General features: G+C 39.3%; 2 protein-coding genes across 2 annotated transcripts in view; both read right to left on the reverse strand.

Moving 5' to 3' along the window:
• Nucleotides 1–26,018, reverse strand: part of ZMAT3 (zinc finger matrin-type 3) — a 304,442-nt gene that overhangs the window by 193,060 nt on the left and 85,364 nt on the right. The window lies entirely within an intron of this gene.
• Nucleotides 1,471–26,018, reverse strand: part of LOC119258057 (BMP/retinoic acid-inducible neural-specific protein 1-like) — a 25,009-nt gene continuing 461 nt past the window's right edge. The window contains exons 2-5 of the mRNA XM_037526572.1: nt 23,590–23,780; nt 16,290–16,459; nt 13,333–13,438; nt 1,471–1,640 (exon numbers count right to left, since the gene is read on the reverse strand). Of these exons, the coding sequence (XP_037382469.1) occupies nt 1,471–1,640; nt 13,333–13,438; nt 16,290–16,459; nt 23,590–23,780 (637 nt within the window). The remainder of the gene's footprint in view (nt 1,641–13,332; nt 13,439–16,289; nt 16,460–23,589; nt 23,781–26,018) is intronic.

Genomic DNA, 26,018 nt, shown 5'->3' on the forward strand with positions numbered 1-26,018 from the left:
TAAGACACAACCTATGAAGCAATCCATAGCCTCTGCAGCACGAGTTCAATCCCGGCAGCCAGGGAGCAACCCACATGGCGCAGCAGACCTCTCCTGCCGCACCTGCTGCTCCCCTCAGCAATGTATTTCATCAGTCTGCCTGTTCTGTTCCCCACTCTGTCTCTGGTGAATCCTCTCACCACCCACACCTCTGGCCTGTACCCCAGCTCTTGTAAGCATAAATAAATAAATCTTTAAAAAAAAGACCATATTCATAGACTCCAAGAAGTTATTCATTACAAACATACAAAACTTAGTGTTTTAAGTACACTAAGAAAAAAAATATCCTGCTGGTTAAAATATGGCACATCCTCAGTTACTACAACATTCTGATTTCAGACACATTAAAATACAAATAATCATGCAACTCAAATTTATGAAAAGTAATTACAAGTTCAGGAAAATGCCCTCATTATTTTCCTTGCCCTGTATTCACTATGGATGAACTGGTAGACATTCATCAAAGATAAATAAATAGTTACATTCAAGATTTTCCTATTTTGCCTGATCACCTCTGTTCCTAAAATAATATTAGTAGTAATTTATAATAGTTGTTTGATTTTATTATTTTATTAGTTTATAATTATTTTTCTAATAAATCTTTCACAGAATAAAATTTTGCTCTCTGAATAATTCCCATCAGCATATAAAAATTTCATTGCTTATTAAAAAAGAAGAAAACTCACCTTCTGCTAGTGTGTCATTGACTGCAATCTCCCCCTGTACAGTCTGCTAGAGACTGCCTGCACACTTCCTTTCTTGAACTCATTCATTCTACTCAGGCTTCTATCCCCATAATTCCATAGGAACATCTCTTATCAAGGTTACCAAAGATGTCCTTGTAGCTTCTTCCACACGTTAGTTCTGTTTTCACTTTGAAGGTGAGGACTATTTATTCTATCAACAGGATTTGACATAATTATCCAATTTCTTTGTTTTGACAAAATACTCTGTACTTACTTGGGTTCTTGGATACTATACTCTCTTGTCTCCCTGGCTGCCTTTTAGCTTCCCTTTTATTCCTCACTATCATAATCATAACATCATCCCAATCTTTCAACATTAAATTCTCCATGGATCAATAACTGGACTCCTTCTTTCTTCTATCCATACCCTCTCCCAAGATAATCTCATATAGTCTCACAACATTAAATACCATCTCTATGTTAATTTATATCTCAGGTTCTCCCTTTGACTTTCCAAATGCCCACTCAATGTATCCATTTTGTATATAATAGACTTCTCAAACTGAGGTTCAAACCCAATTAGGTTCCAATTCAATTCCTCAAGTCCCATCAAAATGGATCCTCCCACAGCCTTTGCCATGTCAGTGAGGCAATCCCATCATTGCAATTGCTCAGGCAAATCTTTGTGATCATCCTTCCCTTTTCACTTTTCTCACAAGCATTTCCAGTTCATTGTCAAATAATGTCAGCGGTGCTTAAAAGTACATTCATGATCAAATGCCTTCTCACAAGCATCATTGCCATCATTATGGCCCATGCCACCATTTTCTTTCACCTTGATAAACAAAATAGCCTCCTCACTGGCCTCGTGGCATGTACTCTTATCCAGTGTAGGCTCTCTTTTGTTGAACAGTTCTAGTGATTCATTAAAAATGTAAGTCAGGTCCATTTACTCCACTGTCCAAATTTGCACTAGCTCCTAATTTCATCCAGAGTAAAATACAAAGTCTTTTCCATGGTCTACAAATTCCCATATGACCTGTTCCCTCACTCTCTGTAAAGAAAATATATTTCTCTGTTTACTTATTTGCTGTCTGCTCCTCTAAAACCATGCACTGAAACTCTAAAATGACTGAGAATTAGATTATTCACTGCAATATATCCAGCTCTTAAAACAATATCTGACATACCCTTGATATTCAATAAATATCGCTAAATGAATGACCAAATGGATGAATGAATACATTTCTGGATCATCCCTAGATTTCAGCAAAATATTCTCTGTGCATCCCTTTCCACATCAGTAATCTATTGAGGCAGAGCTGTGCTCTCTGTATACCTCTCCAGATGGATACTAGATTACATTACATGACAATGTCAGTAAAACACTCAACGGCCTTCTTGGAGAGAGAAGTATAAAAATAAGAAGTTATCATTATGCCATTAGCATTATTACTACTGGCCCGGCTGTTGCTGCTTCGACTACTAATAGCCTCTGCTCATTGCTACAGGCCTTTCTTATTTCTAGTCTCCTTCTCCTATCATCTTTCTTTTTCGTATTGCTTCTACCTTTGCCCTGTTTTATCAACATTTTATGAAAAACCACAATGTGAGTGTCATTAGCATGCCATTCATATCCTCTTCCCTCTACCAGAATAAGTCGCAGTAGCAATTGCCCTCTCAGCCTCATTCAGAGGAATTAGCGAGTAGTAGAGAGCAACACCTTTTTAAGAAGGACAGACTTGAAGTCAGGTTGTCTAGATTTAATTCTGACTCAATCACATATCGAGTAACCTCTCTCAACCCTGGTTACCTCAAGTAAAGAAAAGGATGCCTCTGACGCCTTCCTTACAAGAATGATCTGAGGGTTCAAAGTGCAATAGTACAATTCTTTAATACAAATAAATATTGGTTAAAAGTAAAACAAATGAACAGTTAATAAAAATAAACAAGCATAGTCCCTGGGACATGAGGAAGCACTGACTGAAGAGGGTCTCTTATTTCTGCCTCTGCAACCCTCAGTCCTTGCAGCTTGTCTTCCAGCTGGGCTGGACCACCTCCTGATTTTTTTATATGTCTCTGCTTTATTCATGATTTCTCTTTGCAGAAAAATATTTCAAGATGGAACACATTACCAAATAATTTTAGTAGCTATACTTTTAGATACAGAACTGTATACATATAAATTGTACATGAAGAACACTGAACTTTCACAAAGTAAAGGCAACTATGTACTGGTGTTTTGATTAAGAAATGGATCCCTCCAGAAGCTTCTCTCATTCCCTTTCAGCCACTGCCCCTTTCCCCCTCCCAAAAGATGAACTTTGGATTCCCCAGACAATGGATTAGTTTTACTGTTTGGGACCTGTGCAAGAAATGAATCTAACAGCATGCATTCTTTTGTATCTGGCTTCTTTGACTCAATAGTATGTTCAAGAGATTCTTCCCTACTCTTGCATGAAAGGGTAGTTATTCTTTCTCATTTCTGTACTGTAGTCCATCAGGTGACTGTATGACTAGTAATCTATTTTCTCACTGATTGGCATTTTCAATTTGGGACTGTTTAGAATAAAGTTCCTATGAACATTCATATCTTTTGGTGAGTGGCAATTGCTGGGTCATAAAACAAGGGCATATTGAGTTTTTAGAAGAGATTGCGAAAAGGATTTTCCAATGCAGTTGCTCTAATTTAATTCTCCCACAAGCAATGCATGTAAGTACCCACTGCTCCCACTGTCACTCCTTGAAGTTGTCAGTCTTTTTCATTTGATACAGACGGATGGCTGGGTTATGATGTTGAGCTGTGTCTTTCATCATTTACTTTTCTGTGGACTAGAAAAGTTAAACATAGTTTCAAATGCTTATGTGCTACTTTGATATTCTCGCTTTTGAAGATCCTGTGCATGTCTTTTACCCATTTTATTTTCTTACTGGGTTATTTACCTTTTCTTATAGGTTTTAATTCTTTTTTTTTTTTTAATAAATTGTATTGTTATATTCCCATACAATTGCAGCCCCCCATTCTGACCCCAATCCTCCCCTCCCACCCCTGCCCCCCTAAAAGTGTCTTTGTTTCATAGTTTTTGTTGATTTTGATTTTCACTTTCTTATAGTTATTCATTTTCCTGGTCCCTTATTTAAGTTTTCTAGATTCCTGCTATGAGTGAGACCATCCGGTATTTTTCTTTTTCTTTTTGGCTTATTTCGCTGAGCATGATCCTTCCAGCGCCATCCATGTTGCTGCAAATTGCATGTGTTTATCTTTTTTGAATGCTGAGTAATATTCCATGGTATATATGTACCACATCTTCTTGATCCAGTCATCTATTTTTGGGCATTTGGCTTGTTTCCAAAGCTTAGCTATTGTAAACAGTGCTGCTATAAACATAGGGGTGCAGGTGTTCTTTGGAATTGAGGTTTCTGTGTCCTTTGGGTAAATACCTAGGAGTGGAATTGCTGGATCATATAGAAGCTCTATGTTTAGTAGGTCAGAAATCTCCACACAGCTCTCCACAGTGGTTGGACCAGTTTGCACTCCCACCAACAGTGCAGAAGAGTTCCTTTTTCTCCACACCCTCGCCAACATTTGTTGTTGCTAATTTTTTTAATATGTGCCATTCTCACTGGTGTAAGATGGTATCTCATGGTAGTTTTGATTTGCATTTCCCTGATGACAAGTGATGTTGAACATTTTTTCATATGCCTGTTGGCCATTTGCATTTCCTCTTCAGAGAAGTTTCTTTTAAGCTCTTCTGCCCATTTTTGACTGGATTATTTTCTTTGTTGTTGTTGAGTCTCATCAGCTCTTTGCAGATTTTTGTGATCAGTCCTTTATCATTAGTGTTGGGTGCAAAAATGTTCTCCCAGTTGGTGGGGTTTCTCTTTGTTTTTGTTATTGTCTCTTTTGCTGTGCAAAGCTCTTTAATTTGATGTAGTCCCAGCTGTTTATCTTTGCCTTCACTATCACTGCTTTGGGTGATGTGTCTGTAAAGATGTCTTTGATGTGCAAATCCGTAGTGTTTCACCTATATTTCCTTCTATATATTTTATGGTTTCAGGTCTTATGTCTAGTTCTTTAATCCATTTTGAGTTGATTTTTGTGTATGGTGTGAGGTGGTGGTCAAGCTTCATTCTTTTTGCATGTAGCGACCCAGTTTTCCCAGCACCATTTATTGAACAAACTTTCTTTGCTCCAATGCATATTCTTTGCTCCTTTGTCAAAGATTAGTTGACCATAAATCTGTGGGTTTATTTCTGGATTTTCTATTCGATTCCATTGGTCTGTATGTCTGTTCTTGTTCCAATACCATGCAGTTTTGATGATTATGGCTTTGTAGTATAGTTTGAAGTCTGGGAGTCTGATGCCTCCATTCCTTCTTTTTTTTTCAGTAGAGCTTTGGCTATTCGGGGTTTTTGGTGATTCCATATGAATTTCATCAATAATTGTTCTATTTCTTTGAAGAATGCCATTGAGATTTTGATTGGAATAGCATTGAATCTGTATATTGCTTTTGGTAGGATGGCCATTTTAATAATGTTTATTCTTCCAATCCATGAGCAGGGGATGTCTCTCCATTTCTTTGTGTCTTCTTCTATTTCTTTTAACAGTGTTTATAGTTTTCTTTGTATAGGTCCTTTACCTCTTTTGTTAGATTTATTCCAATATTTGATTTTTTTTTGTTTCAATAACAAAAGGGATGGTCTTTTTGATTTCTTCTTCTTCAGATTTATTGTTTGTGTATAGGAAGGCTACTGACTTTTGCGTGTTGATTTTGTATCCTGCCACTTTACTGAACTGATTGATGAGTTGAATTAGCTTTTCTGTGGAGTTTTTGGGGTTCTCTATGTATAATATCATATCGTCTGCAAATAGTGATAGTTTGACTTCTTCTTTTCCTATTTGGATTCCTTGGATGTCTTTCTCTTGTCTTATTGCCCTGGCTGGGACTTCCAGTATTATATTGAAAAGCAATGGTGAGAGTGGACATCCTTGTCTTGTTCCAGATCTTAATGGAATTGCTTTCAGCTTTTCACCATTGAGAATGATACTGGCTGTTGGCTTGTCATAGATGGCCTTTATGATGTTGAGGTATGTTCCTTGTATCCCCAGAATTTCAAGGGCTTTTATCATGAATGGGTGTTGCACTTTGTCAAAGCTTTCTCAGCATCTATTGATATTATCATATGGTTTTTATATTTCTTTTTGTTGATGTGTTGATAACGTTGATTGATTTTCGGATGTTAAACCATCCTTGTGCCCCTGGAATGAATCCAACTTGGTCGTGGTGAATTATCTTATGGATACATTGTTGGATTCTGATAGCTAAAATTTTATTGAGGATTTTTGCATCAGTGTTCATTAGGGAGATTGGCCTGTAGTTTTCCTTTTTTGTGTTGTCCTGTTCGGTTTTGGTATTAGTGTAATGTTGGCTTCATAAAACGTGTTTGGTATTGTCCCTTCCTTTCAATTTTTTGGAAGAGTTTGTGAAGGATAGGCACTAATTCGTCTCTGAATGTTTGGTAGAATTCATTTGTAAATCCATCAGGTCCTGGGCTTTTGTTTTTGGGGAGGTTTTTTATTACCATTTCAATTTCGCTAATTGTAATTGGTCTGTTTAGGTGTTCTATTTCTTCTTTATCTAGCTTTGGGTGATTGTAGAGTTGTAGGAATTTGTCCATCTCCTCTAGATTGTTAAACTTGTTTCCATATAACTGTTCATAGTAGTTACTGATTATTCTTTTGATTTCTGCTGTGTCCGTTGTGATTTCTCCTCTTTCATTGATGATCCTGTTTATTTGTGCTTTCTCCCTTTTTTCTTTGTGAGCCTGGCTAGGGGTTTGTCTATTTTATTGATTTTTTCAAAAAACCAGCTCTTGGTTTCATTGATCTTTTGGATTGTTTTTTAGTTTCAATTCATTTATTTCTGCTTTGGTTTTTATTATTTCTTTTCTTCTACTGGTTTTGGGGTTTTTTTGTTGTTCTTTTTCTAGATCTTTGAGCTTCGAGATGAGGTTGTTTCTTTGCGTTCTTTCTTGTTTCTTGATGTGAGCTTCTATTGCTATGTATTTTCCTCTTATTACTGCTTTTGCTGCATCCCATACATTTAGGATATTAGTGTCCTCCTTGTCGTTCAATTCAAAAAATTTTTTAATTTCTTCTTTGATCTCCTCATTAGTCCAATGGTCTTCCAGTAGTGTGGTTTTTAATCTCCATGAGGTAGGAAAGTTCCTTGCCTTCTTTTTATGGTTTATTTCTAGTTTGATGCCTTCATGGTCAGAAAAGATGGTTGATATGATTTCAATCTTGGTGTATCTGTTGATGTTTGTCTTGTGCCCAGTATGTGATCGATCCTGGAGAATGATCCGTGTGCGCTTGAGAAAAATGTGTACTCCGTTTTTTTGGGTTTAGTGTTCTATAGATGTCTGTTAAGCCTAATTGCTCTAGGTCCTTATTTAGACCTTTGGTTTCTTTACTTATTTTTTGTCTTGTTGATCTATCCATTGTTGATAGTGGTGTGTTGAAGTCTCCCACTACGTATGTGTTTTCTCTGATGTCTGTTTTCAGAGAGGACAACAGTTGTCTGATATATTTTGGTGCTCCTTCGTTTGGTGAGTATATGTTAATGAGTGTTATTTCTTCTTGAAGTATTGTCCCCTTGATCATAATGTAGTGACCATTGGGTCTCTTTTTATCTTTTTGAGTTTGAAATCTGTTTTATCTGATATAAGTATAGCTGTTCCTGCTTTCTTTTTTGGTCCATTTGCTTGTAGGATTGTTTTCCATCCTTTAACTTTGAGCCTATTTTTATCTTTTGTAGCTAAATGTGTTTCCTGGAGACAGCAAAAGGTTGGTTTTGTTTCTTAATCCAGGCTGCCACTCTGTGTCTTTTTATTGAAGAGTTTAGTCCATTTACATTTAGAGTTAATATTGATATGTTAACATCTGTATTTGCCATTGTGTTTGTCTTTCCTTTGATTTTATTTATTTATTCTTTTAATAACTTTTTTTTTTTTTTGGCCTTCTTTGATTGTTATTCGTCCCTCTGAGGTTCTGGCTTTAGGACTCCTTGTAGTATTTTTGGAGTGGGGGTTAGTTGCAATGAAATTCCGGAGATTCTGTTTGTCTGGGAAGGTCCATATTCTTTCTTCAAAGAGGAAGGAGAGCTTTGCGGGATAGAGTATTCTTGGTGGCATCTGTTTTCTTGGATTCTGTTGACTATGTCCCTCCACTCTCTCCTTGCCCGTAGTGTTTCTTCGGAGAAGTCTGATGTCAGCCTGATTGGTTTCCTTTGAATGTTATCTGTTTCTTCCCTCTTGCCAGCTTCATTATTTTTTCCTTGTCCTGGATTCTTGGAGCTTTACTATTATGTGTCTTGCTGTATTTTTCCTTTCGTCGTGGAAGTTTGGTGTTCTTCTTGCTTCTTGTATATCAATTTTCAGCTCCTTCTTCACATTGGGAAGTTCTCTTCAATTATCTCTTTGAATATTTTCTCTGTTCCTACATCTCTCTCCTCTCCTTCTGTATATCCTATAACTCTTATATTTCCTTTCCTCATGGAGTCAGATAGTTCCCGAAGTCTTTCTTTGTTCTTTTTCCTTCGTACTTCTCTTTCCTTTTCTGTTTTGGTTCTTTTATTTCTGTGTCTTCAAGATTACTTATTCGTTCTTCCATTTCATCTATTCTGCTTTCATTGCTTTCCCAGAATTCTTTAGTTCTTCCATTAATTCTTTGATCTCCTGCATTTCTTTTACTTCCCTCTTTAGGGACTCAATTTCTTTCTTCTGACCATTGTTTTCCCTCTCTAGGGACTCAATTGCATTCTTCTGATCGTTGATTATTTTCCCTTATCATTGTTTCCTTTATGACTTCTGTCAGTTTTTTAATCACGGCAATTTTAAATTCTCTTTCTGGAAGGCTCAGAAATTCTTCCAAGTTATTGTCTTTGCAATCTGGGGGCTGGCTTTCTTTTTGTGGTGTGCTTTTTCTCTGGAGAGTTGCTAGGTTGCGTGTGGTTCTTCTCCTCCCTACTGTCTGTTTTCTAATTTGCCGTATGCGTTGGGACACTGTGTTGTTGGGACTGGCCGGCATCTTGGGTGGGCTTCTCTGTTCCCTCTGGTTCTTCCAGGAGTCATCTGTCAGTTTCAAGCAGCTGGGCGGCTGGGGCTGTGTGCTGGTGCTGGTCTCCTCCTGGGGGGCGGGGCTCTCTTTAATGGCGCCTGGAGCTCACCTCCGCGGCGGATCCTGCAGGGTTCGCCTCAGCTCCCGTTCACGGGGTGTGGTGGCTGCAATAGTTCCTTTCCACTCACAGTCCCGCTTGCTGTGTCCGTTTTTCTTGTTGGCCGTTTTGGTTTGTTGTTTCCTTCCTCTCTGCCGGTCGGAGAGTGCTGCCTCTGTGGGCGGTGGAGGGGAGCAGGGTTCTGCGCTTCCCTCCCTTCTAGTCCTCTTTATGGCCACTTTCTTCTTCGGGCAGTTTGCTGGAGTCGCCCGTTTATCTTCCGTGTCCCAGTTCTCACTGGGACCTGCCGCTTTTCCTCCCTATTAACTTTTTTTAATGGGAGATCTTACTCGCAGCGTCTCCTCGCCGCCATGTTGCTCCGCCCCCCCCAGGTTTTAATTCTTTATTTTTGCAGGAGGATTATTTTTCAGATACATTATATCCCAAAAACTTCCATTCTGTAGCTTGTATTTTTGTTCCATGAATAACAGCTTTTGATAAACAGAAACTATTAACTTTAATTTAGACCACTTTAGCCATCATTTTTTAAAGTTAGTGCTTTTTTGGTGTCCTACCAAATACATATCAGATTACTGAAAAGTCATGAGATATTTTTCTGGCTTATAGTTAAGAAGTTTTTTTTTTTTTTTTCTTTTACCTTCTAGCAAGAGAATATGATTTTTCCTCTGATATAATTTTTCATGATTCCTCTACCTAGACAGATGGAATGAATTTTCTGAGTACTATTATACTCCGTAATAGTACAAATTACTTTTATTATTTTTATTATATGACATATTACCTAGACATATGTATTTACATGCCATCCTTTCTATCTCATCCCCAATCCTCCATTTATCCAATTATCTAATCTTCATGGTCATTCCATTAAAACTTGGTCATAAAGCCTCCTAAGTTACTTTAAAATTGGTCTGTATCTTTCCATTCAACTCTTGTCTCCATTGTCTAAATTTCTAACATCTCATCTTGAAGACTGTAATCACCTCAACTGGTCACCAAACTCTAATCTCTAATTAATGTACCACACAACAGCCAGAGTGATATTTTAGAACATCAATCTTTTCTTGCTACTTCCTTTAAAAAACCTCTACATGGTTTCCATTACTCTCAAATTAATGTTCAACTCATTAATGCACTGCAGAGGTCTTTCAGGGTTTGAAACATTGTTTGTCTTTCTCATCATTGATGTCTTTGCTTTAATCTCTCGAGACTTTCTATTTCCTCAAATACCTCTTTATAAAGACTCTACTGTCTGCCTCCATATCCAAGCCCCATCCCCTCCTCTTCATCCTTCAGGTCTTGTTCTAGATTATTTTTAGCCAGAAATTTTCCCTGATACCATATTATTTTTAGCCAGAAATTTTCCCTGATACCATAGTAAGTTAAGTTCCTATGCTATCTGGCACCACAGAATCCCAGTGATTTTTCTCTACTCAGATTCATCACATTTACTATTTTAAGTCCATCATCTTTGAATGTAAAATTTCTTGGGGGCAGAAACTATGTCTGTCTTCTACACCATTGTATCTTTGGGCCTAGCTCAATGTCAACATGGATTCTCAAAAAGATTTCTTTTGATTTGAACTGATTTGTGCTCATATGTTCAAGCATTGGATTTGATACATGGTCAGTTTAAATAAAGATTTGATGATTTGTGGTCTTCATAAGTTCTAGAATCAGAATTGAGGACTTGAAGACCATTGGCTTCAATCACTCAACAAAATGATCATTAAACAATTTCTGTAACACTCTCACTAAATGTCACCTACTTACAAGTCTGAACATATAGAATCACTACACTATTCAGTTGATCATTCTAAGCTTAGGCATGAATGTGCATAGAGAGATCTGTTTTATATTGAGTTAAAAGCTGAGATCCAGGCCTCCCCTATGGTGCAGTGGTTGAGTGCTGGGCTGCAAAGCTGCCTGCAGCCTCTGCAGTGCCATTTCGATCCCTGGCCACCAGCAAGAGTCCTACATGGTGCAGCAGACCTCTCCTGCCGCACCCGCTGCTCCCCTTACCAGTGTATTTTGTCAGTCTGCCTGTTCTGTTCCCTGCTCTGGCTCTGGTGAATTCTCTCAACCTCCCATACTTCTGACTGTACCCAGTGCTTGTATAAATAAACAAACAAACAAATAAATAAATAAATAAATCTATCTTTTAAAAAAAGAATAAAAGCTGAGATCATTGTAATCTTCCCCCTTCATGGGTCAGGTTGGACTCATTTTATTAATTTAATGAAATTGACTATGTTTTCTGCAACATAGCTTATTAGCTGTCTGCTGACAGATTTTGCTCCAAGTCATTCTTCAGCTATTTATCATAAGACACAAATCTACAGCAGAACAGAGCTATCACCACCTTTTTTTGTAAATAACATACTTCTAGCAATATAATCTATAGCAGATCTGAATTTTGGAGGACTGAGTCTTATTCTATAGTTGCTTTGCTTTCTGAGAAAAGGAATTAAAAATTAAACATGAAAGTGAATATTTAGAATGAGAAAAATTGAGGACATAGAAGGTTAGGGAACTCTGAACCTTAAGTTTTATTAGCTTCATGGTAAATCAGATCCTAAATATCTTTAAAACTTAAATAGCTTCCTAGTACAATTCTATTAATACCTTCTAATTTTACCCCAATTGTAAGTCCACCTCTGACTTGCATTGGAGTGTGATAAAATTCAGACTGGGGCCAGACCTCCTGGTCCAACCCTACTCTCACATCTCAATATAACTGTAAGTATCACAAAAACTGTTCAGTTAAAAATCCTGACACACCCAAGACAGACCTGTCTTTCTTATTGACTTTTTATCTACATTTACCAAACCCACCTGTATAAGGAGGAGATAAGGTTATTCTTCATGTATTTGAGGTTGAGTTGTGTTTTGTTTTAGCACTAAACCACTTTCTTAGCCTGAATTTCCCAGAGGGGTTTGCATTCATTGCTCCCAAGTGACACTACTGAGCCCTTCCTGAACCATTTTCCAGCCATCTTCTCTTACAGGACCATAAATCAAAGAGTTGCCAAGAAACCAGAATATACAAGTCATATTAGGTTCTGCTTAGCTCTACCTGCCAATCCAATGCAACTTTTCACCCACTGACATTCAGAATCACCTTTATCATATACCTTTCTGGAAGGTTACATTTTTAGTCTACTCAAAGTTAAAACATCATTTTTTCTGTCTATAAAGTTAAATACATGATCATTTTAGAAATGTTAGAAAAGGAATTGGAAGCCTAAAATAAATCATCTATAACCTAAGTATCCAGAGGTAACATCTTTTAACATATCGGTCTATTTCCTTGCAATATCATTTTTCCGTATCCTTTTACATTGTTAAGATCATGCTCTATATCCAACCAGAAACCATCCATTTCTTGATTAAAATTATATTAAATATGCCCACATAGTGTTAGAAATTCTTTTAAAAAACATCTTAGTGCCTGCCTAATATTATGTGGTATGGATGCTATATAATTCACTTAGTCTCCTCATGTGCAAAATTGAGGTTTTTATTTTTTTCCGCTATAAATTATGCTTTTTAGACAGCACTATCTGTTCTAAAATTCTTGTCATTTCCCCCACAATCTCTTTTCTTTTTGATGATGAATTAATAAGGGTGAAATTATTGTTTTAAAGGGCATATTTTTCTTTATGATCAAAAGTATTATGGAGCACATAATATAGATCTGATATACAGCAGACATTAAGCAAATACAAATATTTATATATATCAGCAAATTAATTCATGTAATTGTTGCATTCTCGCAGCCAGTGTCAAAGAGTCTCTGTCTCTCCACACCCCAGCCAACACTGTGTGTTCTTTGTAAACTCTGCTAAAAGCACACTCACATGCACACACACACACCCGTGTGTGTGTGTGTGTGTATTGAAGAGCACAAATGATTAACAAATATGGAAAAAGAAGATTACATAGAACCAAAATTCTATAAAATGTCCTATAGTTCTCTGAATTCAAATAACACCTGCCAAATACATTGAAAATCAAACACAATAATGTGGGGAATTCAGATGATATGATATGAAACTTTAATATATATTAGATCTGGAGCATCTATAAATAACACTATTTAGACATTTTCATCAAAAAAATCAGATAAAGCCCACATTTCCATACTTCATATCTGAAAACTAATTAATAACCATGAGTTTAATGTCCTGGGTATGTTAAAATTTTAAAAAAAGACATCGTATCATAACTGTCTTAATTTCCATATTTGTAGTCTTCATGGGTTTCTCTGCCTTTTATCTTCTTTGTTTTCCCCCCACATCATGCCTCCTGGTAATTTTGAGTCCCCTCCCCTCTTCCCCCTGGTCTACCTTCTTCCCCGGGCATCTTACCTTGAAGGTGCAGTTTGCTCTCCGTGCTTTGCAGAAGGACGGAACTCACAGAGTCCAGATTGTCATAGCTATTACAGCCCAGAGGCCCAGTGCGTGTCTCTGTGACCTAGAGTGGACATCAATGGTGACAGGTGTGAGACAGGTGCGCTTGCTGGGCACAGAACCTGCAGATTTGGCCCCCAGCCAGCAAAGCCAGCAGAGAAAGTCTTCTAGCCTGAGCCAATGGCTGCTTCCTGAGCACTAGTCTGTGCCAAGGACCACGCTTGGTTGTCACCAAGCAGATGTTGGGATAGTGAGACAACTGAGCACTCATGTGTATGTGTATATGTGTGTGTGTGCAAACATGTGTGTGTGTGCACATCCCTGGCCTCACTTCACAAGGTGGTGTTAGGATTATATGAACTTACAGGTTGAAACACTGTAGTGTATTTTGAAACCTTGGCTTTGGAATTAGAAGAATCAGTGCTTAAATCCGGGTTGAACTTTTGATTTGCTGTGTGAGCTGAGGAAGTCACTTAGCTTCTCTAAACTTCTACAACACCCTGAACCTTTCCTTTCCAGAAAGGCTGTGAGATGAGACATGATGGGTGCACGTGCCAGATACATGGAAGATGTTTGACACCATACACCTTAGTACCAGAAGTCTCCATAAAATTGTTATGAATATATATGTGTTACTATTAGGTAAGAACAATAAAATTATCTCCATTTTCCAAGAGACATTCTAACAATGGGCACCATCAGTGCCATCACAGAATGAAACTCCCCAGTCCTGGGGCAATGTCTTTCTAAATCATTCTCTGAGAATATTTGAGGTGGTGGATAATAGGCACATCCAATACATAGCCTTGAAATAAGAATGGTTCGGAATGCAAAGAGGTTGCTTCATTCCCTTAGACATAATTTGCCAGTATTCACACATTTTCATAGGATTGTCTTGAGGTTTGCACCCGACTTTAAAGATACAGCAGCAAGTACTGGAGGGAATGATGATTTGGGAAGTGATCACAGGAATCTCCAATTGCCAGCTCTGAATTTTTCTTGCTCTGATGTCTCAGATCAGTAACTTTCCCATTCAAGGTCTCAACTTCCTCACCTCCAAAATGCTAATAACACCATTGCCCACTTTACAACATAAAATATTATGTTTTTGAAGTGCGTTTAGGACTTTAGACATGGTATATAAGTGGCTGAATATGATGCTTTGTTTTTAAAATTATTATTTTTTTGTCTAAAACAATAACATATTAATAAATGAGGGTCAAAATTACTAATTCACTTTGCTAAAGACAAATTGGAAAAGGAAAGCCCTGGGTAAAACTCCCCCACCTGGCCCAGCTGCCAGTCTTAAACAAAGCTGACAGAGAGACCAGTCTAGTCAGCTGTGCCTGGAGGTAGTGTCAAAAAATAGCAAGAAAAATCCCAGTCCCAGATTGAGTGTAGACGACAGCATCACTGTAAGATGGGTTCTTGAGTGTCATCTGTGCAATTTCTCTGAGAAATTCCTCATAAGGAGGTTGGCTGCCCTTCCAGGAGCACAAAAGAGGATTATCTTCTGAAAGAGCTTCAATATCTCAATTTCACATCCCATGGCAGGGGGGAAGAGGACCAGTGGGTGATAATGAAACCAGGTCTTTGCTTCACTCCGACTGTGATGGCTTCATAAAGGCCCATCTCTCTGGGTCTGGTTCCCTAACAACATAATCCCAATAATGTAGGTGATTCTTCTCGGATAAGCTGGGTCTTTGTTTGTGGATCTGATGCATTTCTCACCTTCTTATCTCCCTCCTCCCTTACATATTTTTCTCTTGACTTGGTTCATTTCTGACTTATCTGCCCAAGTCTCCCCCAGCACTGCTTCTACCCCATCCTTCTGCCCTGAAGACATCTGAAAGTCTTAATAAGAGACTAGGTCTGCATTTTATTCAGAAGAAATTGGACTGAAGCTTAAGAAGTAAAATGCAGGTATAATCTGATTTCAGAAAATTTGAGATGCAAAAATATTTGACTTGAAACCCTCAGAAGAACTAATCCTTTATATCAAAAATGCTCCCCTCATTCTCTTTATAAAGGTAATCCCTGAATATATTGCAGCATATAAAGTGGATTCTGGATTGTTGTTTTTTCCCCCCCTAAGTATCTGTGTTCTAAGGCACTGAAGTGAAAAATCTACAGCCACTCTTTCCAATGTGGCTTTGATATAGACATTAAGTAAAATGAAATAAACTTGTAAACTTAACTCCTGAAGAGGAACATCTCAAGTGCCCCACACCCCAAATGACTCTGGCTATGGTGTAGAATTTCTGTCTTCAGGGATGGGCCTCTTGGACCTCGGTGGGAAGAGGAGAATACAGACTTGTTATTGTGAATAACACAGCCAGGCCGCTGTCTTCATATTGTCTGTGGCTGATTGTGTGCTCTAGTAGCAAAGCTGACTTGTGGCATCAGAAACCTTATGACCTGACAAGCCTAACATAAGACTGGCCCTTCACATAAAATATTTGCTGCCCGCTGGTTTGTTAAGTGACTCTCTAGCTGTGTACCCTGAGCAAAGTCTTTAACCTTTGGACCTCAGTTTTCCCATCTGTAAAATGGGAAAGGGGAGGATTCAAAAACAGACATTAAAAAAGGACTGAGCTAAGCATCAGTAATTGGGCTCTGTAAATTTTTGGGAAGCCTGAAAACCATTCACGCAGGTAAACTAAGAGGGAACATGAGGATGTTGACAATAGGGCCATGACCATAGCCAGGACTGTACCAGCAAATCAACACCTCGGGTGGCTTGAATGACAGTAATCATGATATTTCAGACACTTGACAGCTTTGCCCAGGGAGGTGGGGAGAGGGTGCTGTGACCCATGTGAGCCCCAGGCTTGTAACTACCCCTCGACTCTCAGAACACTGAGCGGCAGTGCTGTTATCTGAGGGCCTGGCAGCCACCACCACCCCAAGCCTACCTTGATTGCCCCAGTTGATATCTGGATCTCGTGGAGTCTCCTCATGGTGCCATCGCGGTCGACAAAGTAAGATGACGCGAGCTGGTGCAGAGCTTCGACGCTTTGAGTGGCGTTCCCTGACTTCCTGTCCAGGTGGCTTTTGTCCATGTACATGGTCAAGGCTTCCTCCCCTGCATGGAAGAGGAAGGAAGCTCAGGTAGCTTATCGAGCTTTGTGGTGGAAGAAGGTCTCCAGGGCCTGGATGCTGCAAACAGCCTCAGACCTACTGTCCAAACTCCCTCCTGCCACTGAAAATAGAGTTCAGTGAAGGAGAAACAGCCCAGAGGTGGCTGACAGTGCCGAGTGCATTTTGGACAAGGGTCATGGAAACACCCTTAGACTTCAAGTCCAGCTCCTACTAAACAGTGCTCAGTTTCACCAGCATCAACTCTAATGCCACTCACCTTCTCTCCTTGAGCCCAGGCTCTTCTGCAAAATGGTATTCCAGTCACATTCCTCTTTCTTCTTCCTTTGTTTCCTTATCATCTTCTAGATTCTCCTTGTTCTCCTCTCATCACTCTCCTCCCTCCCTCCCTCCCTGCCTCTCTTTCCCCTTCTGCTAACCCTCCTAGACAGACAGAAGGAGAGATATACATATGTTTGCATGTATGTAAGTACAGAGAATAGGTACATAGATACACAGACAGATAAGAGGCGACAGACAGATAATTAGGCAACAGATAGAGACAGACAGGAAAAGCTATGTGCCTAAATATAAAGGAAACTATACTGTGAGTTCTGCACTGTCTATATTAGTCACTGCTTTATCCTTCCTACAGAGCCCAGTGCTTGGCATACAGTAGGTAGTGAGTAGGTAGTGAATTCACCATTTCTTTTCATGCATTTAAAAAACACTTCTTAAAAACCACTACGTAGCAGGCACTGAGGTCCTGAGAATACAGTGGTGAAGTGACATTTGGGGAAGAAAAAGGATGACAAGAAATTTAGAGGGAGGGGAGGAGGGAAAGGGAGAGAGGAGAGAGAGGGAGAGAGAGATTGATTTTTACTTCGTAAGATTTCCCGTAGAGATACATGCATGGATTACTAACAATGAGACTAACTAGCTTTGGTACCTTTTATTTTGGATAACAAGATGTTTTTCCAGACCTGCAGAAAGGAAGCTCCAGATATGTCTACTAAACAGGTCTCATTATTATACACCTGGTTTCATCCAGCAATTGTGAACATGGGGTTGTTTCTTGACTTCTCTGATCTGTAGCTTATTTATTAACAAATTGGGGAAGGAATAGCACCAATTCCATAGAGTTATTAAGAAAAATAATCAAAACATGTAACGTCCTTGTGTCAGTGTCTGGTTTACTGTGGCAACCACAGATGGTTAGGAGCAGCGGTGAGAGGTCGTCTCTGTGACTAGATGGCCTGCCCTTGAACCTGCTGTATGGGCAAAGTACTAACCTTCTCCATGTCTCAGTTTCTTCACGTGTAAAACTGGGGATACTAACTATACTTACCTCATCAGGCGGGCATAGGATTAAATGAGTTAATTACATGAAGTACCTGAACCTTGCCTGGCACACAGTAACTACCATTATCCGATCATGTAAAATAGCGTCAGTTGTGTGAGTTTTATTCTTCCACCTAATCAATCCACTGTAAGAGGGTATTCAGAGAACAAACACTATTATGCCTTCTGAGGACAAAAGTCTGATATCTAAGACAAGTGAAATTTCTTTAGAGTGCTGAGGACTTACTGAGTTGAAGGGAAGAACCAATTTTCTTTCCAAGGGACAGGGGTTACCTTAGGAAGTGGGCCCAGTCCTCACCCTCAGGTCAGTTCCTCTGCCTCAGATCCCTCCAGGACTGTTCTGGGACACAGACCATTGCCCCTCCATCTTCTCCTCCAGCCTCCAGTTTGCTGTTTAGCCCTTTCCCCTCCATGTTTCAACAAACCACTTCTTCGGCCTCCATCTCTCATTTTTGTCAATTGTCCTTCCAGGCTTTCCTCAGACTCCTTTTCCTTCTGCTTGGAATGCCATTCTAGCTCTCCCTCCTCCAGATGCCTGACTGCTGAAATCCTACCCAGCGTTCTCAATTCAAGTGGTCTCAATTCAAGTGTCACTTTCTCTTACTCTCCCCTCTCTGCCCTTGAGCTGGCATCCTCTGCACGCTCCCCAGACCCTTGCTAGTGAGCTTGCCCCAAACACACCCTCAACTCAAAGGCATTTCATCACCTTTCCCCTGTCATTCTCCCACTCATCCATTCAGCTCAGCACCCACTGAGCATTTTATCTATGCTGAGTACTTGGCAGACACCAGAGTGACATATGGAAGGGACGCTGTCCCCACTGTAGAGTCACAGAGTGGTGACACAGACGCCTTCCTACAGGGAAGCCACTGGCCACGTGTGTGTCTTCTGGGCATTTGAAATGTCGCTTGTCCAAATCGAGATGCGCTGTAGGTATAGACTATATGGCAGGTTTCCTCTATCTGGGAAATGTTAAAAAATGTAAAATAGCTCATGAGTTGCTTATTTTATTGATCACATATCGAAATAATATTTTGGCCATATTATGTTAAATAGAATATAGTTACACTGATTCTCCCATTTTTCTTAATGCTTATGAGAAAATTTGAAGTGGCATATCTAACTCATCCTTGTGGCTCATGTTATACTTGTATTGGTCAATGGTGGTCTCTGGAGACACAGACATCAGGGGTCATATACTGGATGAAGAGCCATGGTAGAGAGGGTAGAATGTAGGCAGGAAAATGGTGCCTGCAACCCTATGATAATGTGGGACACGAGGCCCTGGTGAGATCAAGTCTCACCAGCCACACTCTTGACCTCACTGTAGATATTCTCTATCCCACACAAATATCTCCTATTTTCTCTCATCGTTGGGACTCTGTTTTTCTGTTTTTCTCCTGACTTCTACTTGTCCCTCTGGTCTCACCTAAGACAACACCTCCTCTAGGAAGCCTCCCCTGATTTCCTACTCTTAAACTAGATTAAGAATTTCATGTCTTCCCAGTCCCGTTTATTTCTCCAACGCATTACCTATCACATTTCCTACTGATAGATTATATAGCTGTTTGCTTCACTAGAGGAGAAATTATGTAAAATCAGAGGCTACATAGGGTCTTTCATCATTTCGGTGTTTTTGCTTAGCATAATACAAGCATGTGTCATGTGCTTGGCAAATGACCAAGAGATTTGTGGGTGAAAGAATAAATGTGGAAGTTACCCAACTCTACAGTGTCTATCGATTGACATAGCTGCCTTAACTAAGACTGAATTTCCCCCATAGGAAGTTTCATCATTAAAATTAATCTCTGAGTCCCACATGCCTAGATTTGAGTTGAATTCAGATTAAAACACTCGGTGTACTTTCCCACGAAACCTTCACTAGTTATGCAGGAGGACATGCTAGTCCATCCTTTGCATTTAACAGTGACCTGAATAAGTCTGAAATAAAAAATGACTATATATACTAGATTTTGGATTCTAGGGATGTAGATGGCCTGGGAAAGCAAGCATCTATCTGATTCTTCTTTGTAATGTTCCTGATGCTTCTCCAAGGTCAGATGAAGAGCAGATGTTCAGTTGTCATTTCATGGATGGAGGATGGATGGATGGACAGAAGGATAGATAGATGATTGAATGGATAGATGAACAGATAAGTGGAGAGGCAGATGAGTAAATAAGTGAAAATGCTAGAAATTAGGATCAAGAGGCAGAGGAAATGGATATTCCAAGTGTCAGCTCAAACTCCACAAGGGCCCTGAGAAAGAGAAGGTGAAATAAGCCCAGCTCCCTATGGATTGAGAACTGGCAGAAGCAAACTTTAGATCAAAAGGGGTTAATGGGCTTCTTGCTGTACTATTAAGACTTAATTTCTTGTTTATTAAGAGAATGTTCTGTTTAGAGTTGCTTTCCCATTTGGGCATTCCTGCAAATTGCCTCTTCACCCCACGTAGACCTTCTCTCAGTCGCTCTGTCCTCCAGGGGACTTTGCCTCACTCTCTGCAGCAGTTTCCTCAGAGAGGACCAAAGTGAGATTCAGACTCGCAGATGAGGTGCGAGCTGACAGGTTAAACTTTGGAGTCAACAGAGGATACTGCCTCCTAATGGGGGTGGGGATGACTGGACTTTAAACCTCTGAAACATCCCTCATCCTTTCCTTTTAAGCCCCTGGGACTTTATTCCTGGACTTCCTCTTAGCCAAAGGGAGATGTCCCATAGTGCAAGGTGGGAATTATGAATACATATACAAATATTTAAATATTTACACAAATACAGCAACATGAGTCCTCATGCATAGGAAGACATTCATGCACCTTGTGAATATCAGCATGAAGTGCAAGCTCACATATACGTATGTGCAGGCTGCATCCCTATCTGTGGGTCCTGTGTATAGGCATGTGTGCACTGCTTATGTGTGTATGTCCACATATAGGTTAACTTCATTCCAAGCACTAGTAGGCATCTGTGCACACATGCATGCATTCCCATACACACATGAAAGTTTAACATCACTTAGAATCACAGCCTCCAAGGTGTTTCCTTTGATCCAAAGTAAGATCTTCAGAGGACCTAGGGAAATATAGTTGTCTCTCTACTCCCTGTGCCATTCCAGGTCCCAAAATTTTTCCTTCAATATCCTTCAAAGAAAATTCTCATATTAAGAATTTTAAGTTTAACCAATTTCAACAAAAATGTGAGATTTCATGAATATGTCTTGGATGTCAGCCCTACTACTGGTTCCAATTCCTCTTTTGCCATAGACCTCAATCCTTTCCACCTTATTCTCGCTTAGGAGCCAAACAAATGCATCTAATTGTACTACATGTGACATTTTAAGGATCATCTTTTGTTGTTTGAGTATGCCCTTAGGAGTTCACCTGACACCTCAAACTGCTTATCAAAGTATGTCTTCTAAATGAACATGGTGTTCTCCTTAGGAAAAATTATAGTGAATAAAATTTTCACCTCCCTATATTTAGACAGGAAAACTAATATCCCGACAAAAGAGTAAATTTCTCAATGCCTCCATCTATTAAGTGGAAGTTATGGGCTTTTATCTCAAGCCCTTCAGTTCCTCAGCCCCACTAAATGAGAGCATGAATAGTAATAATAATAATAATAATAATAGTAAGAAGAAGAATGACAATAGCAGCAAAATAATTAGATAGATGACAAATGTATTAAGCTGTCTTATGCATCATTTTATTTGATCTTTGCAATATGCATGAGAGAAGAACTATTATTATTTCTATTTCTAAAAGAGGAAACTAAGGCTTAGAGGATTGAGTAACTTGCCAAGGTGACATGAAATTGGTGAGTGTCAGGAGTTTGGATTAGAACTACACCTATCAAACCCCAGTGTGTGTGTCCTTCACTTAATACAACTTAACACCTCCCTTCTCTCCCATTGCACAAAGATGCTCCTAAGAAATATTTTTCTATGAATGAATGAATGAAATGATGAGGTAAGAAATACCTTGTACAGTGCTGGTGCATTGTGTTTAATCAACAGTAAATCTTATGGCTGGTTCTCGTTAGTATACTGGTGATTACCTGTGCCTGTCAACAGTAAATCTTTCCCCCTCATCCTCTCCACTCCTCAACAGTGAGGATTGAGGGAACATTTAGGGTTTGCTGTCCAACACTGGAACACAACCCAAAGCTTTGCATATTTTAAAATGTTGTGCTGTAAAAACAGGACAGGAACAAGGCTCTGTGAATAATTCACCACCTTGCCTTGGAGAAATTAAAAATATATTTCACTGCAAAAGAAAGGTCTTTGCTATTTGGGATTTCCCAGGACTCAGACAAAATACAGTTTCAAATAGAAGAACTGATTTGGCCACAATGATTTTTTTTTTTTTTTCCAATTGAAATGGGAAGTGGAAGAAGTTCAAAGGAAAGGGTAAGGGTTAATGTCACACTCAACACAGAAGTGGTTTCACTTCACTTTACAATAGAATAGAATTTATGCTAATGATTTGCATTCAAAGTCCTATTTAACTTTATATCTGACTAGCAACAAGTGAGAACTGAGAATGGGTTGGTTGTTTGCTCCAGTGGGTGGGTGTGTGAGTTAGTAAGAAGCGACTGATGTATGGTCCAAAAATGCAGACATGGACAGAAAACCCAAAGTTAAAAATAGTTTTGTCACTTACTAGCTATACCTTTTCTGAGTTTAAGCTTTCTGAGCTATAAAATGAGATCCTATCATGTAATTTGCAGTTTTTGAGGACAAAAGACAATGGACAAAGACTGTTATGGGCAAATACTCTTACAGTAATATTATAAGAATAAATGAATTTATCCAACCAATCACTTCACCCATATTCCCACATTATCAAATGACTAATTTGGCCTTCTTCAGAATGTGTGCAGTGTGAGCAACCTGGAACCCTGGCTACCTTCCTCCTGCCAGGCCACTTCTGCCGAGCTACCGTCCCCATGAAGTCTGCACTAATCATTCCAACACATGGTGCTTACCCTCCTCTTCATGATATTGACCATTATAATTATACACCATCCATTATACATGTCCCAGCTGGCATGGACATACATAAATCCAACTGAGCAGCTCTCTGAGCTGGTCACTCAGAGCTCTACTACCAGAGGGGCTTTTGCAAAATTCAGTGGACCCAGTCATTATAGCTCATGATATAAAATGGTCACTGCAGGCAATTAACATCTAAATGCACCCGGCTCTTCCATTTCCCAATTTTTTTGCATTTCTTTCCTCCCTTTATCCTCTTTTCTTATCCTTACTCCCTTTAAGATGTATTGCATTTAATGGGAAGGGATGAACAAGGCTGAACAGCGTGAAACAACTAGTCTGATTCCCCAATAACCTACCCCAAGCTCAAATAAGAAACAGATGATGATACTCCATTTGCAAAATAATAACCTTGAGCTAGCTATCAGTCCCTAAAGTAGACTTAAATAAACAAAGGCAATTTGCTAAACAACATCTGAAATTTAATTATCTCCCTAGATTAGACTATATTCTAAATGAACTAATATGTTCATCAGATTAAGGATTCTCAACGAACTGCACTAATTCCAAGGTGAAACCATATTTCCACAAAAATCAGTAAACTCTGGAGTTAGACTGACCCATAGAACAAAATTGCCTGCTCTGATATTTGGCTTAGTGTTTGGCAATCTGTGCTGTGGAATGATGTACAATGGCAGAGATGCAAAAGAAGGTTTTTATCCCACCCTCTTCTCATCCCAGACCCAAAGTCATGACAAGACTTAGGCCCAGCAGTGCTGACCTACCTCCCAAGGTAGCAGAGATGAGGAGGTGGGTGCCGTACTTTTTGATGATGGTATCGATGAACTGCTGAGTGGTGGGTCTCCTGCCAAGCAGACGGATGCTCCTTTGAAACTCTGGCATGAGGGGCACTGGATGACGGACCAGGTCTCTCCTCTCGATGGCTGTGTTCCTCACCTTCCAACGGGCAAACTCCCTGGGCAGGAGATATGAGTGACAGTGCTCAACTTAACACCCGTCCCCAAGACAAAGTTGACGGAACCATCCCATCCAGACATATCTAGGTGAGAGAGTGACTATAGTTATTTTTAATATTTGTCAAGTGATAGTCAGAACTGGGCTCTCAATGCTGACAGCCAACAGATATTTGTGGAGCACTATTCTCATGCCCCAGATACTGTGGTAAACCAGCTAGACACAGTCATCTTCTCATGTTACTTGCAAAGCATCAGGGATACAAAAATAAGAAATAATATTTAGTAGGTTATGGGTTGAGAGACTGAGGAAAAAGTGTGATAAATTGAGATAATGATGATGATAAAGGTTTTATGTTATGTTCAAGTCTACAAGAACATCATGTCCAATGTAATAGGGATTTATTACTCATTTCTGAGACCTATCACAAGACCTTTTTCCCATTATCATTGCTGTCTGGTTGCTTATCCATTTCTCTTACTAGATTGTGAATAATGCCACAGAGATAGAATTTTCTTAGGTAGATGGTAAATGTTACAGGATTCATAAAATTCTAGCTAGGTAGGCAAATAAACAAATTAATTAAAGGAAGGAAGGAAGGAGGAAGGCTTTGGATAAGACCTAAGACACAAGGCAACTTGAAATCTATTGTAAGAGAATTTAAAAATCAAATAATTAGCCCAGAGCTCAGTTTAATTAAAAAAATTTAACATGTACTGATTGGGAAGCTACTGTTTTGATGAAATTAAACTATGTTCATATGACTGTGGGTGTGTATTGGGGAGGTGGGATTGCCATTCTTCCCTTTAGGTGTTAGAATAGATCAAGACCAAAGAACACTGAACTTGGGAATGCAACTCAAGATCTCACTCTACCCCTTGCAAAGTATGTGATGCTGCCTTGGCCAGAGCATGTGACTCCACCTACAATCCCTTATCTATAAAATCCAATTAATATCATCTATTTCCTATTCCTGGTGCACAGACTGCATGAAACATGAGGGGTGAAAACACCTTTGGAAATTGCCAGGTATTAATCCAATGTGAAATATAGTTGTATAACTCTATTTCCTCACAAATTCTGGACAAGCAAATCATTAAAGGTTCATGAATGATGAACATGGAACATGCAAAATGGATGCAAGCAAAATTTTAAAGGCTCTTGGTTTGGGTTACTTTTTATTTAATAATGACCTATGTCCCTACCAAAGATTAAGCTCCCCTTAGAACAACCAGCTCTTTGACCTGCCTGAATTATAAGATTCAGGTCCCTGGAGAAAAAACAGACTAGCCAAGAGGACTGTAGGTCTGTCTGGATAAATGTTGGGAATGAGAGTTCAATGAAAAGGTCTCTCTCTCCTGCCAGAAGATGGGAGAGACAAATGAAACAAGGGGCACAGAGCAAGAATAAGCAGAACAGGGTGGGAATCAGGCCGGAATATGCCTAGTAATTCAGTGGTACAGTCTGACCCCTGATGCAGAGACAGCAGAGTCTGAAAAAAAAAAAAAAAAAAACACTTTTGGAATGGAGGCTGGTTCCAAGCCTCAGAGCTTATTATGGTCTATGTTTTCTTTGTGTTTTTTAAGAAATCTCTGTCTATAACTGATAATAGTTGAAATTTTAAGAAAAGTACTATGCACACTGTAGGTCAATCAGCTGCAGTTAATAAACTTTTGCAGGTACCTACTACGTGAAAAGTAAGATGTCTAGAGGAGGGGGACAGATACCTCACAGTCTTATGTATTTAAGAAGCTCACAGTCCGGCAGGAAAGTCAAGACATTTCCAGTCTATTGTAAATAAGAGATTATAGGATGCAAAAGAAGGAGCACAGTCTTCTCAGGCCTCCAAGGAATGCTTCACAAAGGAGGTCATGTCTGGACTATCGTTTTTACATTTGCATGGATTTAGATGAATGGAAAAGTGGTTCAAATAATAAAAGATATTATGCACATGGAGGAAAAAGCATGAGCAGTGTGAATGAGAGTGGGGAATATATAATACATCATGGGAAAACCTGAAAGGGGGAGGGGTTCAGAGAAAGGAACGTAAGAGCAGACAAGAAGTGGCAAATGGGGTGACCAGATATGGGGAGAGGGTAGAGCCAGCAAAGGAGGATTTTTATGGGTATTGTAGCTAACATTGGGCAATATTCTCAATGATCCCACCACCAGGTGTTCACATCTGTATAATTCCTTCCTTTGAGTATGGAACCCAGTGACTTACTTCTAATGAGTAGAA

This window comes from Talpa occidentalis, unplaced genomic scaffold (genome assembly GCF_014898055.3).
Source record: "Talpa occidentalis isolate TD23 unplaced genomic scaffold, MPIMG_talOcc4v2.1 talOcc4.4, whole genome shotgun sequence".
Taxonomy (NCBI): Eukaryota; Metazoa; Chordata; class Mammalia; order Eulipotyphla; family Talpidae; genus Talpa; species Talpa occidentalis.